The sequence below is a fragment of the Microtus ochrogaster genome, unplaced genomic scaffold (assembly GCF_000317375.1).
Source record: "Microtus ochrogaster isolate Prairie Vole_2 unplaced genomic scaffold, MicOch1.0 UNK87, whole genome shotgun sequence".
In the NCBI taxonomy this organism is placed as follows: domain Eukaryota; kingdom Metazoa; phylum Chordata; class Mammalia; order Rodentia; family Cricetidae; genus Microtus; species Microtus ochrogaster.
In genome coordinates this window covers 1,469,358-1,483,296 of record NW_004949185.1, presented here as the reverse complement: position 1 = coordinate 1,483,296, position 13,939 = coordinate 1,469,358, and the positions used below count along the sequence as shown (strand labels likewise).

General features: G+C 57.1%; 3 protein-coding genes across 3 annotated transcripts in view; all 3 read left to right on the top strand.

The window, feature by feature from the left end:
• Nucleotides 1-6,195, top strand: part of Atf6b (activating transcription factor 6 beta) — an 8,557-nt gene extending 2,362 nt beyond the window's left edge. The window contains exons 5-18 of the mRNA XM_005370788.3: nucleotides 105-249; nucleotides 1,359-1,444; nucleotides 1,555-1,690; nucleotides 1,773-1,904; nucleotides 2,035-2,168; nucleotides 2,639-2,824; nucleotides 2,908-2,999; nucleotides 3,690-3,869; nucleotides 4,027-4,134; nucleotides 4,221-4,302; nucleotides 4,488-4,558; nucleotides 4,712-4,823; nucleotides 4,945-5,029; nucleotides 5,597-6,195. Of these exons, the coding sequence (XP_005370845.2) occupies nucleotides 105-249; nucleotides 1,359-1,444; nucleotides 1,555-1,690; nucleotides 1,773-1,904; nucleotides 2,035-2,168; nucleotides 2,639-2,824; nucleotides 2,908-2,999; nucleotides 3,690-3,869; nucleotides 4,027-4,134; nucleotides 4,221-4,302; nucleotides 4,488-4,558; nucleotides 4,712-4,823; nucleotides 4,945-5,029; nucleotides 5,597-5,817 (1,770 nt within the window). The 3' untranslated portion in view covers nucleotides 5,818-6,195. The remainder of the gene's footprint in view (nucleotides 1-104; nucleotides 250-1,358; nucleotides 1,445-1,554; nucleotides 1,691-1,772; nucleotides 1,905-2,034; nucleotides 2,169-2,638; nucleotides 2,825-2,907; nucleotides 3,000-3,689; nucleotides 3,870-4,026; nucleotides 4,135-4,220; nucleotides 4,303-4,487; nucleotides 4,559-4,711; nucleotides 4,824-4,944; nucleotides 5,030-5,596) is intronic.
• The window catches only part of LOC101994656 (RT1 class I histocompatibility antigen, AA alpha chain-like), a 629,094-nt gene that overhangs the window by 120,412 nt on the left and 494,743 nt on the right, over nucleotides 1-13,939 (top strand). The window lies entirely within an intron of this gene.
• The window catches only part of Tnxb (tenascin XB), a 61,761-nt gene continuing 58,516 nt past the window's right edge, over nucleotides 10,695-13,939 (top strand). Inside the window, exon 1 of the mRNA XM_013355021.2 lies at nucleotides 10,695-10,837. The gene's annotated coding sequence lies outside the window, so the exon portion shown is untranslated. The remainder of the gene's footprint in view (nucleotides 10,838-13,939) is intronic.

The following is a 13,939-nucleotide window of genomic DNA, read 5'->3' as shown; positions in this document are numbered from 1 at the left end:
GATAACTGGTGGTTTCTGAGCTCAGGCTTCTGCTCTCATGCTGGCTCTCAGAGCCTCTCTAGCGTCCCTCCCTTCTGTCTTCCTGCCTCCCTGCTCCACCCTAGCTCTCACAGGCTCCTGGAGTAGGGGAGGTGTTGAACGTGAAGACGGAGTCCTTAGCACCCCCACTCTGCCTGCTGGGGGATGATCCAGCATCCCCGTCTGAAACAGTCCAGATCACTGTGGGTTCTGCCTCCGATGACCCCTCAGGTAATCAGCCTGTCACTGTGCCACTGGGGGCCAGGAGGGGGGCACACCTTTAATCCCAGCACTAAGGAGGCAGAGGTGGGCAGATCTCTGAATTTGAGGCCAGCCTGGTCTACAGAGTGAATTCCAGGACAGCCAGGGCTACACAGAGAAACCCTGTCCCAAAAAGCAAACAATAAAACAAAAACTGCCACTGGGGAGGGGGGATGGGACTAAAGAGATGGCTCAGTGTTTAAAGCACTGGCTGCTCTTCCAGACGACCCAGGTTCAGTTCCCAGCACCCACATGGCAGCTCACAACTGTCTGTAACCCCAGTCCCAGGGGATCCAAGGCCTCTTCTGGCCTTCAGGAGTTCCAGTCACAAACATGGCTCGTAGACATACGTCAAGCAGAACGCCTATGCACATCAAACAGAAGAACAGGCATTTGGCTCTGTCAGGGTGGGACGTGTGTACCTGTGTGGACAGGACAGGAATACAGTGGGAGAGCAGATGACGGCCTCGAGAAGGGAAGCTGGGCAGGAGAACTTCAGAGACAAAGTGAGGCAGTAGCCTCGCGGAGCGCAGCGCCATGTTTGCTTTTCTCCTTTCTCGTGGCCTGTTCACCAATGTGCATTTGTGTGTGTGTGTGCTGCTCACCCACCCCAGCGCACACACCCTGTCCCAGTTACTATTTCATTGCTGTGCAGACCACAATCGAGCCTCCCTGTGGGGCTGACTTAGTCCCTGGTCAGCATGGTGGGAAGCGTGGCTGCAGGCAGGTGGGCACAGTGCTGAGCGTTCACACCCCGAAGGCAGAGAGCCTGAGCTCGTTCCCGAGTCCAGGGAAGGGAGAATGGCCCTGTCCTTCCCTCTTCAGTAGTTATCTGGTAGCCAGCTCTTCTTCTTTTTTAAGATTCATTTTCTGTGTCTGAGCATTTTGCCTGCATATGCAACGTGTGTGCGCAGTGCCCCAGAGGTCAGGAGAGGGCGTCAGATCCCCCAGTCACTGACACTTGTCAGCCACCACGTGGACTCTGGGAATGGTTCTCTGCAAGAGCAAGAGATTCTCTCTACCCTTGAGCGTCTCTCTAGCCCCGGATAGCCAGCTCCTGTGTCTCCTGCCCCCCACAGATATCCAGACCAAGGTAGAACCCACCTCTCCATCTTCTTCTGTCAACTCCGAGGCCTCCCTGCTCTCCGCAGACTCTCCCAGCCAGGTGCACACAGTCTCCTCTCTTCTGCAGCCCCAGCCCTCCTCCGGGGTGTGAGACGCTCCCTCCTGACCCCCACTCCCAGCTAATGTCTGTCTCTGGACTGCCCTGTGTAGGCTTTTATAGGAGAGGAGGTTCTGGAAGTGAAGACAGAGTCCCCGTCCCCTCCCGGGTGCCTCCTGTGGGATGTCCCCGCCCCTTCGCTTGGAGCTGTGCAGATCAGCATGGGTCCATCCCCTGATAGTTCCTCAGGTAATGAGAGCTCCTGACCCGGGGTCCCTGGTGAGAGGCTTTATAGAGCTGTAATTCCCTCCTTCCTCTCATCTTCCTACAGGGAAAGCTCCAGCCACTCGGAAGCCTCCACTGCAGCCCAAACCTGTGGTGCTAACCACAGTTCAGGTGCCCCCCAGAGCTGGGCCTCCCAGCACTGCTGTCCTTCTGCAGCCCCTCGTCCAGCAGCCCTCAGGTGTGGAAGACGGAGAAGGGGCTGGCAGGGAGCTCACTGCCACTGATGTCCCCGGCCCTTTGGTACTTGGGCGTGAGGTGGAACACCGGACACTGTCTCCACTCTGACTTGCCTCTGCTTCCTTTCCCAGTGTCCCCAGTTGTCCTCATCCAAGGTGCTATTCGCGTCCAGCCTGAAGGGCCAGCCCCCGCAGCCCCACGCTCTGAGAGGAAGAGCATTGTTCCAGCTCCTATGCCCGGGAACTCCTGCCCACCCGAAGTGGATGTAAGTGTTCAAGAGGGTGGAGAGGCTCTTGAATGGGAGCCAGAAAGAAGTCTGTCGTGGAAACAGCAGTGCGGCAGAGGGAGTTACCACACGGGATGGAGGGCTGAGACCTGTAGGTGTGCTTTTACAGCAGGAGGAGGTGGTGGACTGAAGTCAAATCGGGGCATCCCACTTGGTTGTGGGTGCCGGGCATAGGCAGTTTCCCGGGGGAAAGGCAGGCCAGCTGTTCTTAACTACAGCCCAGTTAACGTTAGGCTCGGAACAAGATTGGAAAGAAGGAAAACCCAAAGAAAGGCCTGGCAAGGATGCTGGTCCTACAGTCTCCCCTGTCCCCCATCTGAGGACCTGGGGGAATGTGGCAGTAGATTGTAGGTCAGGACGGCAGGAGAGTAGCCATTTGTGCTTTGGGCAATGGGTCCCTGGCATTGGGGGCGCGGACTCTAACTCCTCTCTGACCTCGCTGGTGCCAGGCAAAGCTGCTGAAGCGGCAGCAGCGAATGATCAAGAACAGAGAGTCGGCCTGCCAGTCCCGCCGGAAGAAGAAGGAGTATCTGCAGGGGCTGGAGGCCAGGCTGCAGGCTGTGCTGGCAGACAACCAGCAGCTGCGCAGGGAGAATGCTGCCCTCCGCCGGCGGCTGGAGGCCCTGCTGGCAGAGGTTAGCCTGTGCTGCCCTTGCGGGGAGAAGGGTGGGAATGGCAGGCCCCTGGTAACCCCGCCCCCTCCATGTCTGCCCTGCAGAACAGTGAGCTCAAGCTGGGGTCTGGGAACAGGAAAGCTGTCTGTATCATGGTCTTCCTTCTCTTCATCGCCTTCAGCTTTGGACCCGTGAGGTGAGGCCGCTGCCCTGTTGTGAGCAGTGTGGGCCTGGGCCACGGGCTTTGCTGATGCAACATTTGGGGCACCCTTAGCCCTGACAGTGTGCCTGTCAGTCTCTGCCTATTTGCCTGTTCTCCCGCAGATGGCTCCAGGGGTGGCGGAGGCCTCAGTTGATGAAGTGCTTAGCATGCGAGCATGAGGGCCTATTTGACCCCCTGAACCCACATTCTGAAAAGAGCTGGCTGTGGCAGCGGGCACTTACACAGCAACAGGAAGGCAGAGGCAGGCAGGGCCAGTGCTTGGTGAGCTCCAGGCCCGTGACAAACAGTGACTCTAAACTAAGATGAGAAGGTGGATTGTACTGAAGATGGGAGCCAGGGTTGATCTTGACTTCTGTGTACATGGACGTATAAACCCTTGCTCCAACCCCCTTCCCCCACAGTGACTTACGGGCTCCCCTTGCCCCAACACGCATCCACCCTAGTGACTTCCAGGCTCTCTTGGTGCTGGGCATTAGAATGCTTGCTCTCCTTTTCCTCTCTCCTGGACCTGTGAGGCAGGCAATCCTCCCGCTCCTGTCTCACGGCCGGGGCCTCACTCTTGTGGGGCTGGTGACACCTGCGCCAGCCTGACTGCAGAGTCCTGGCTCTTACTAAAGACACCGAGAAGCCAGAATGCTTCACCATCTGCCTCCCTTCCCACAGCATCAGTGAGCCACCTCCAGCCCCCATGCCTCCTCGGATGAGCAGGGAGGAACCTCGCCTTCAGAGACACCTGCTGGAGTTCTCCGAACAAGGGCTGGCTAATGGTGTTGAACCCCTCCAGGAAACTGCCGAGGGCCCCGAGGAACAGCAGCCCAGCCCTGCAGGCAGGCCCAGCTTCAGGTGAGAAGCAAAGAGCCCTCTCTGTTAGGGATGAGAGCTAGTCTCCGTAAAACCTGCCTTTGCATGGCACAGAGCCAAAATTGCTGTCACCCATGGCACCTTGCTGGTGCCCTGTGCTGGGCAGTCTCTGACTACTACCTCCTCTTCTTTCCTTCAGAAATCTGACAGCCTTCCCTGGCGGGGCCAAGGAGCTACTACTGAGAGACCTGGACCAGCTCTTCCTTGCCTCTGACTGCCGCCACTTCAATCGGACCGAGTCCCTGAGGTGTGCAATCTGCCCTTGGAAGCCCCACACATAACCCTGCTATCCTGTATGATGCCTGCCTTAGAGGTGATGGCCTGTCTCCCTAGGCTTGCTGATGAGCTGAGCGGCTGGGTCCAACGTCACCAGAGAGGTCGACGGAAGATACCTCAGAGGGTCCAGGAGAGACAGGTAGGAGCCCTTGGTTCTGGGTCATGGAAGGCGAGATGAAGACAAGAGCTAAGTGTCCTGGGGATTTTAGGGCATTGTGGGGCCCGTGGAGGAGTGGATGTGACATGGCACCAGCTTCCAGGGACCGCCTGTCTCTCTCCCTCCTCCCTTCACCCTCTCCAAATCTTAGACACTTCTCCTTCCAGAAGTCTCAGCTACGGAGGAGGTCACCTCCAGTGAAACCAGTCCCCACCCAACCTCCCGGACCTCCTGAGAGGTGAGCATTGGTTCTGCCTTTACTGAGTAAAGTCACTGGAAAGAGCCCCAGGGGACATCACTAACATTGTCCCCAGCAGGAGTCTGTCCTCCCAGCAAGGCCTTTGTTTCTTTCCTCTCCACGGGCCTCCTAAGTCTGTCCTCACCTGCCTAGGGACCCCGTGGGCCAGCTGCAGCTCTACCGCCACCCAGGCCGCTCTCAGCCTGAGTTTCTAGATGCAATTGACCGGCGGGAGGACACCTTCTATGTTGTCTCCTTCCGAAGGGTGAGCTTCCCTCCCTCCTGTCTGTCCGCCTGTCACTCTGGCCGTGTGTCCCCTTCATAATCTTAGTGGAACCTGTCCCTGTGTCTTCTTCGGCCACCCAGCATGGTCCTTCTGCTCCTAGGACCACCTGCTGCTCCCAGCCATCAGCCACAATAAGACGTCCAGGCCCAAGATGTCCCTGGTGATGCCAGCCATGGCTCCCAATGGTAACTCTTTCCTCTGGCTATGGGGAGGGTTCTGAAATCTGAGGAAGTTTTTGCAGAGATCCAGCAGGGGGAGCTAAGGGAGAAGGTGAGATTAGGGGCCGTCCAGAGGCTCAGAGGTGGAGAGAGGTTAGGAGCCGAGGAGAAAATAAAATGCAGAGTTGTGTGCCTGAAATCTTAGCATTGAGGTGTCAGGAATGGAAGGTGGGAGTATGGGGTGAGTCTGGGTTACATAATGAGACTGTCTCAGCCAGACCAAAAGCTGCACCCATAGGAGGCTAGCAGAGGGGGGTGGAAGCCTGCTGCACCCATAGGAGGCTAGCAGAGGGGGGTGGAAGCCTGCTGCACCCATAGGAGGCTAGCAGAGGGGGTGGAAGCCTGCTGCATTGCTCACTTGCTCATCTTTCCTCTGACATCTTCTCCTGTGTGACCCTCACTTACCATTGTCATTTATTTTCCTACTCCATCCCCACCCATGGCCCTGCCTCTCTGCCCTTCCTTTTCTTCATAACCTCCTAACCCTCCTCCCCATCTCACCCCATCCACCACCGGTCGCCTCCCCTTCCACAGAGACTGTTTCAGGCCGGAGCCCCCCAGGGGACTATGAGGAGATGATGCAGATTGAGTGTGAGGTCATGGACACCAGGGTGATTCACATCAAGACCTCCACGGTGCCCCCCTCGCTCCGAAAGCAGCCGTCCCCAACCCCAGGCAATACCACAGGTGGCCCTTTACCAGCTTCTGCAGCCAGTCAGGCCTCCCACCAGCCCCTCTACCTCAACCACCCCTGACCTCTGCAGCTCACACTGGCTTAGAACCTGATCCCGGGACTTGGGGTAGTTGGTAAGGGAGAGCAGGGTGTGGGGAGTAAGCACTTAATGGGAGGAGGGCGGGTGGTTCACCTCTCCTCACCTCTTTTCAGAATATAGGGCTCCTCTGGTTCCTGCAAACCCCCAGTCCCCCTCTTTCCCCGAGGGCACTGCCTAAGGTTCAGTTTAGGGCTGGGTAGCTACCATAGCCTCTTTGTTCTTTCGTTTTTCCAATTCTGGAGTAGACATGGGACTTTGGTCCCCAGGTGGGACAAGGGATGTTCTTGGGTGGTGGGAGTCGGTTTGCGTGTGTGTGTGTATCTTTTTTATTATTATTAAATAAAACTCGGATGGAGTTAAGGAATGGTGACTGCCTTCCCGGTGTGCGACTCCTGTTGGACCAGCATCAAAGAATCATGCACTACAGAGGTCACTGGTGGCGGAGTGGGGTGGAATCAGACCTCATGTCATCCCCCGCCCCATCCCGCAACTCCTAGGGTATGTCTGTGTCTAGCAATGATGTCTGTGGTGTTGGCGTGACAGCCGTTATACAGATCACCGGAATGTGTCTGAGTAAACAGGAAAGACAGGGGCCCCACGCCCTACGGGGCACACAGCAGCTCCAGTCCTTGTTCTACCACAGGCCCCCCTGCTTTCCAGGATGAGCTGTCCGCACAAACAACAGGCGTGGGGGCCAGAGGGCCTGGAGCCCAGGAAGGCGGGATCACAGTGGAGGGGCCTGGTAGGGAGAAGGGGGCATGTCATGGGACATCACAGGAGTGGGTAGGCGGAAAGGCTGTGTGCTCTGAGTGGAAGGAAGGGATCGGATGAGGGGGCCAGTCTGCCTGGCTGCCGGGTCCCCTGCAGTTGCTCCCACCCAGCAGCGCCTTGGCCTGACCCTACAGGAGTGGCCTGGGTCAGTTGGAGGGTGTGAGCTGGACCTGGGCTCCAGGCCCAGATGACTGGACAGGGGCTGCCTGGCTATAAGCCTAGCCCTGAAGGAGGGAGGAAGAGCCTCACGTGTCCAGCCAGGCTCTCCCCGCTCCTTTTACCCACCCCTTGTGTTTGGAGTGAAAACAGACCGGGGAACTATGGAAACCTGGAACTAGGGCGCCCAGGAACTCAGCCTTTCCTCCCTCCAGAGGGCAACCCTGGTCCACAGCCACTTCCTGTTCCAGGATCCCTTGAGCACCTTATCCAGGCTGTTAAGGGAAACAGATGACCTGGTCCTGGGCCCCTTCGTGGGCTTTGAATTAGCTGATGGCCCTCTGTGAACTGTGACCCGCCTCTCTGCTTTTCAAGGGGGTGCTGCAGAACCTGGCACTCGTGCTGGGGTGGGTACTGCCTCAGTCCTGGGTCTGCTGCTTGCTCCTGGGTGGGAAGTTGCTCCAAGCCTGGAGTGCTCCACCCTAGACCTCGCGAGTGGTGGGAGACCCAGGAGAGTGGGAGACTGGGTTGCAGGACAGCAGGTGGGAACAGACGCAGCTGCTGCCCTGCAGGCAAGTGTGAGCTTCCTTCCTTCTGCTCACCTGGGCTCCGCTGTTGCTCTGGACCTAAGCAGCACTTTGATGTCGAAGGCTCACTGCTTCCTGTTCTACTCTTTGCTAGTCGGTCCTTCTTCGCCGTCTTCATCCCCGTCTGTCATCCCGCCCCTGCCATCTCTTTCTCCCGTGCCCGCCTTCCTCCTCCGCCCCACTCAAGTGTTCTGTTTGACTCCTTAGCCCACCTCGTTTCCCTCAGTTCCTCTGCCTCTTTGTCTTGCCCATGGTTGGGCCTGTCCAGCTGCCCCCTTTAGTGTCCTCTCCTAGGCGGGCAGCACTCCTTGTCACGTCCCCATCCCGGCACTTCTTTTCTCTCTCCATGCTTTCCTTCCTCTCTGCTCTTCACTCCAAGCTCCGTGAAGTCCTGGCTGCGGGGGCCAGGGCTGGGGAGCCTAGTGTTTGCCTCATCGTTCTGCTATGGCTTCTGGATACAGCACATCTGGATCCCGGGGCCCAGATGTGTGGTTGCCACAGCGACCTCAGTCCCTCTGGTAAATACAGGCGCCCACCCGCTCCAGAGCTGAGAGCAAAACAATTGTGTGACTTTCTTTTGTCACGAGATAGCAATGTCCTCCCTCCCGTCTCTCCACACCCGTTGTCTCCAGGCAGGGAGAAGGCTCCAGACCCTTGCTCCCTGGCTTTGTACTTCTCCCAACCTCTGGAGCTCTTCTCTTCCCGGGTTGCCTACCCTGCCCTGCACCACTCAGCTCTCCCCGCGCATGGTGACCACCCCCATCCCAGGCACTTTCTTCTCACTGAGTCTGCATAGTAAGAGGGTAAAAGAAGACCTTTCAAAAGCCGAGTTCTTCACCGTTGCTTCTCAGAACCTTGAAGAAGCCATCGTCAGTCTTTCCGCTCTCCAGAGCTGCTGGGGTGAGGGAGAGGGTGCGCTCTGACTCCATTCCTAGCAGAGCTGATCAGCACCCACGAGCCCTCTCTCTTAAGCCATGAAGGGTGCAGGGAAGCCCACCCTGTGCTCAGCTGCTGTGTACAGAAGCCAGGTTGTTTCCTGCCCTTGCCTCTCTGGGACACTTCCTCGGGTCACCTCTGGCCTCTCTGTGCCTTCAGGCTCTGCCCTCAGTCGCCCTCACTCGCCCTGTCTTCTTGTTCTCTCTCCTCTTCTCTGACTTTGGACTTTGAGGGTCATTCAAGGACACGGGGCTCAGAGCCAACGACCCCTGGACTCAGGATCCTGGGAACAGCTAACACATGCTTGTTCTAGACAGCACCATGACCTTGCGGGCCCCGCAGGACACCTTATTGGAGCCATTCCCACACTGGCTCTTGGCTTCCCTGGCTCTCTCCCCCAGTCCCTGGGGTTAAGAGTTGACCTTGATTGCTCTTCGGACTGAGGGGGGGGACTTAATTGGGGGGGTAGGGAAATGGGAGGCGGTGGCGGGGAAGAGACAGAAATCTTTAATAAATAAATAAATTAAAAAAAAAAAGAGTTGACCTTCACTCCTAACTGCGAAACAACAGACTTCCCAGGGGCCTGGGATCCAGGAGGAAGTGGTCCTAGACAACCACGATTTTAAACCTGCAGCTGTATCTGCCTCCAGTCCCTTCCCTGGAAGCTCATAAACTGGGCCCTGCCTTCCTGTGCCAAGACGCAGCATCCAGCCCCCAAGCCATCGTCTCCTGGCCCCTGGCCACCTACATGGTCAACTGTACTTATGGGGACCCTACTTCCCAAATAATAGAGGTGTGGAACAGGACCTAGGGAAGACATAGATGGGCCTTTGCTTGTGCTTAACTCCAAAATTCAGTGCTATTAAGAGCTCAACTGCCACCTGTTCTCTCCATAACACAATTTGAAGACCCCCTCATCTTTTCATCTGCTGCCCCCCACTTCCCTGGGAGACCTGAGGACCATCACCTACTCATGGCTCTGGGGGACTCTGGCCAAGGCAGAGGAAGGAAGCTAAGCCCAGCTCTATCCCACAGACTGACTTCATCTTCCCATCAAAGCCAGGAGAAAAACACACACACCCCGGCTCAGGGACACACGGGTCCACCCCTGAGGGAGCTCATGTGTACTGCTGCTCTTGGCCACATGGGGCTGGTGGCAGTGGCCACAGGCACATGCTGTGCCAACCTGCTTCCCTGTGACCGGAGGTGTGACTTGTGATGCAGACACTTGTGCCACAGCCTGCATGCGACACCAGACGCATGTGGACCCCTTCAAGTCCCCTCGCCATCACCTGACCTGGCTGAGGTGTGTGTGAGCCTTAATGATAAAGTTGCAGTGGAGCAGAGACAGCTGTGTCCTCAGCATAAAACCTGGGGCGAGGGGTGGGGGGTTCCCTTTTGTACTCCTCTGGGGAAAATCTCCATCAGCACCTTGTTGGGGCAGCCTTTGGCTAAACACCACCTGTCAGTTGCCGGCTCTGGCTGCTTGCTTGCCCCTATACCAACCTCTCGACCTTCTACCATTCCTTCCTAATCTCCACACACCCCCAACTACTACTTTCCCAAATTGGATGTCCTGGTGTTCAGCCAAGCCTTTGCCCAGCCAGTGCCCAAGTCTCACTTGCTATTCCTCTAGGAATTTGCTGAGTTGGGGCAGCGAAAACAGGGCAGAGATGCCGAGCTGGGAATCAGAGAGGGGCTGGGCAGAATGGGCAGCAAAGGGCTGCTCAAGTCCAAGTCAGCGGAGGAAGCAGGAGAGGGGAGGAGGGGTTACAGGAAGGAGTGAGGGAGGGGTGCAGCCAGGAGCCCCAGGAATGGGACAAGGAGCCCCAGGAATGATCTTACATTGGAGAGGTTCAAGCCTGAGTGTGTGCGGTTGCCTCTCGTCCCCACCTCTGCTCCCTGCACAGCACAACCAAAGGGGAGTTTAGGGATAAATAGAGAGGTGCTGGGCAACAAATGGGGTGAGATCCAGCTCATAGCAGCAGCTAAGAAGGAGGGGAAGGGGGCTTGGCGGTAGGGATGGAGACCGCGAGGAATGGTGCTGGCAGAGAGGGGAAATGGGCTAAAGGAAGGGGCCAAAGGCGGGGAGAGAATAACGGAGAATGCCAGGTAGAATGCCAGGTTGCTCAGAAACTGCGGTGGGGAGAAGGTTAAAAGTGCAGTAGGGAAGGGCATGGGGGTAAAATAAGGGACAGAGAGGTTGAGATGAGGGTACAGGGGAGATGACTCTGGTCCTGGACAGGGAGGGGGCTGGTGGGAGGGGCCGGAGGGGTAGGAAGACCTGCCCTATCTCCGCTCCCCTCCCTGACCTCATGCTGGCCCTCCCCTTCTCCTCCCCCTGCTCATTGCGGGGCTCCCTGCTTTTCTGTCACCGCTGTGAGATCCACAGTCCTGGTACTGGCTCTGCTGCAAGGGACAAGGGAAGGGTCCCCCCAAGAGTCCAGGGCTGCTGAGGGCTGCTTGCCCTGCCTGAGACACTTCCTTTATTGGGGTCGGGACTGAGCAGGTTCAGAGGTATAGCAGCCACCACAAGCCACCACGCTCTCCAGGTAAGTAACAGAGCTCTGGGAAGACCAGAGGAGTGGTGAGCGGTGAAGGGTTTCCCTCTGAGCTGCTCCACAGTCGCAAGAGTTGCAGGAGTGCCTGCCAGGACAAGGGCTTTCTGCTCAGCTCAGAGAAAATGCAGGCAGACTCTGGAGGGGTGTTCAGGAGACTAAGGCAGAATGTGGTGTGTGTTGCATGCACCAAGGTTTGGAGGGGATGCAGGTACCTGAGAGGGCCTGGGAACTGTGGGACTCCCGGAGTCAGGAGGGTACAGTTGATCAGGAGGCAGGGGCAGCAAGGAGGACCAGGCTGGGCTGAGCTGTCCAGCTGCACACTGGGAGGAAAGAAAGCACTGTAGGTTTTGAATGCTAGAGCTGGAGTTGCTGAGCCTAGTGTCGGGATGGGGCAGAGGAAGCTGTGCGGAATGGGGATTTTTCAAGTAACCGCGTGCGGAGTAACAGGGGCTGAGAACAAGGTCTGGGGGAGGTGCAGGGCTTTCGGAAGTGCTGAAATGGGACAGAGAAGACTCGTGGGCATGGGAAGGGCTCAGAGCTTGCAGAGACGATCCTGTAACTTGTTCTTGGCGAGTTCTCTGCACCCATGACTCACAGTTCAGCGAGCCTGCAGAGGCTGAGTGATGTCCCCACAGGGCACAGGGCTGTGTCTTCATTCGGTCCCCCTTCCAGGCTCCCTGCTTCTGTGTGCCTGAGTCTTCCCACCCACTCCCCAATACACGTGACAGGCCTCGGGTGGGGCGGGCGGGGCCTCTTATCTCGCCTGGAAAGAATTTAATGGCTTAGAAACAGCTGGAAGTGGAACTGAGGGGAACTACTGGGAAGCAGCTAGGAAACAGCAGCTGTCGCAGCCCCGCCCCTGCTTCCCGGATCTCAGCCCCTCCCTCCTGCTGTCCCTGGCTACCTCCAACCCCTGGAGACCCAGCACCTCCATTAGTCACACTTTCTTCCGCTCAAGCCCTGGCCATTGGTGCAAGAACCAGAACCCATCTTCCTGTCTCTCACTTTCCCCCTGACCTTTCCCACTGGGGGTCTGGAAATCCTTTCTCTTAATTTTTCTATTCCCATGGCCCATCTGCTTCCTCCCCAAACAAGAGGTACCTGGATCCCCAGCTGCTTCTTGCTGGCACCGGCTTTTCAACCTGTCTCGGCCCAGTATCTGAGACTCCCTGTTTTCTCATGTCCTGCTTCCACCTCTCCCTGCTGGACTTCGCTGGGAGAGGGGCTGGCAGGGGGAGCTGATGTGACACTGGAGTGGAACCAGACCCCATCCCTGGATCAGCCCTCATGGAAGTCTGTCCCTCTCCCACCCAGGAGGACCAATGGTCCCCAGTGAATAAAGTGTCAAAGTTGGCCACACACTGAATACCGAGGGTACTGAGTCACAGTTTGGGAAAGACGCCCCCACCCTGCCAGCCCTCCAAGTATAGTAGGATGCAGAGAGGGTGCGGCCGGCCCCCCAACATATTTCAGAGAGTCAGAGAGGGAGACACAAGAAACACCCAAATCTCTGCTTGCCCTGTGCCAAGAGAAGGGTCAGAATTTTCCAAGCGTTGGGAGGGGAAACAGAAGCTCTCACATGGTGACAGGAGAGGGGGAGGGGAGGGCCTGGGAAAGGGACTGTGGGGCATGGTCCCCGAGGGTCACACCTCTCTTCTAGACCAACCTCAGCAGCCTTTCTGGAGAAGCCAGTGGGGTTTCAGTACGTTTTCCTGCTGCAGAGACCCTCTCCCGCCCCATCACCTATGTGAGTGTGAAGTAGGATCCAGTTGCATGAAGAGACTGGTCAACTAGAGGGCCCAGGGGTGCGAGGAAGCAAGCAGGAAGTACATACCCTCCGCCCCCCACTTACAGAGCAGCTGCTTGTGCTGTTCCCACTGCAGCTCAGCTCTCCGACTCAGCCGCCCTCTCTGCCAGTGTAGTCCACTTTCTTAGGCATCCTCCAGGGGCCAGGTATGCAGCAACCCTGAGGGGCTCACACATCGGAAAAAAATGCTGCCTTATTTGTGTTGATATGAGGGTTCGTGTACAGGTGCACGTGTACTGTGTCTGCAGACAAATGCAGGGGTTGTATTTGCCTATGCCGTGTTTTGTTTTTTTTTTTTTTTCTTTTTTGGTTTTTCGAGACAGGGTTTCTCTGTGGCTTTGGAGCCTGTCCTGGAACTAGCTCTTGTAGACCAGGCTGGTCTCGAACTCACAGAGATCCACCTGCCTCTGCCTCCCGAGTGCTGGGATTAAAGGCGTGCGCCACCACCGCCCGGCTATGCCGTGTTTTTGTGTGTGTATGTGCGTGCACATGCACCCCACAGTTGGCGCTGGGGTGATTTTCTGTCTCTGCACAGAGTGACAGGCAGGCCAGAGCCCCCTCCCACCAAGGGCTTTGCTGTCAAGGAAGGGCAGCCCTGCGGCATGGCCTTCTGCCAGGAGCAGGCACTGCCCATGGAAAGAGCCTCTCCCTGGCTCTCCTGGTTCTTTATTTTATTTTACTCCTTGAGGTGGGGTCTTACAGAACCTAGGCTATTCTTAAATTTTCTATGTAGCGGAGGCTGGCACTGGCCTGTTGGTCCTTCTGCCTCGACCTCCCAAGTACTGAGATTTCAGACATGGGCCGCCACACCTGGTTTATGTGATTTTGGGGATCAAACTTAGAGCTGTGCTAGGTGGGCACCCCACCAACGGAGCGGCCCCTTTCTGTCTCTGAATACCAGTCAGGGAGCGTTGTGTCTGGTGGCCCTGAAGCTAGGAAATGTGTCTGTTGGGAGAGAGGTGTTACAGCCCTTCCTTCCTGGCCGGTCAACATTCCCAGTGCTCAGGCTGCCCTGCTCTCCTGGCCTCTCTGCTCTAGACGCTGGGCACCTGCCAGCATCACTCAACTTTCTCAGCAGTTGGAACCCACCCTGCCTTGTCCTGCTCACCTCTTCCTGCTCCCTGCCTCATTCTTTCTTCCCAAATTGTCTCTCCACTTGTAGGGAGCCCACAGCTACATCCAGATAAAGACCCGGATGAAGAAACGAGGAACCCTGAGTCTAAACCCTACCCCCTCCTGAGTCCAAACCCTACCCCCTCCTGAGTCCAAACCCTACCCCCTCCTGA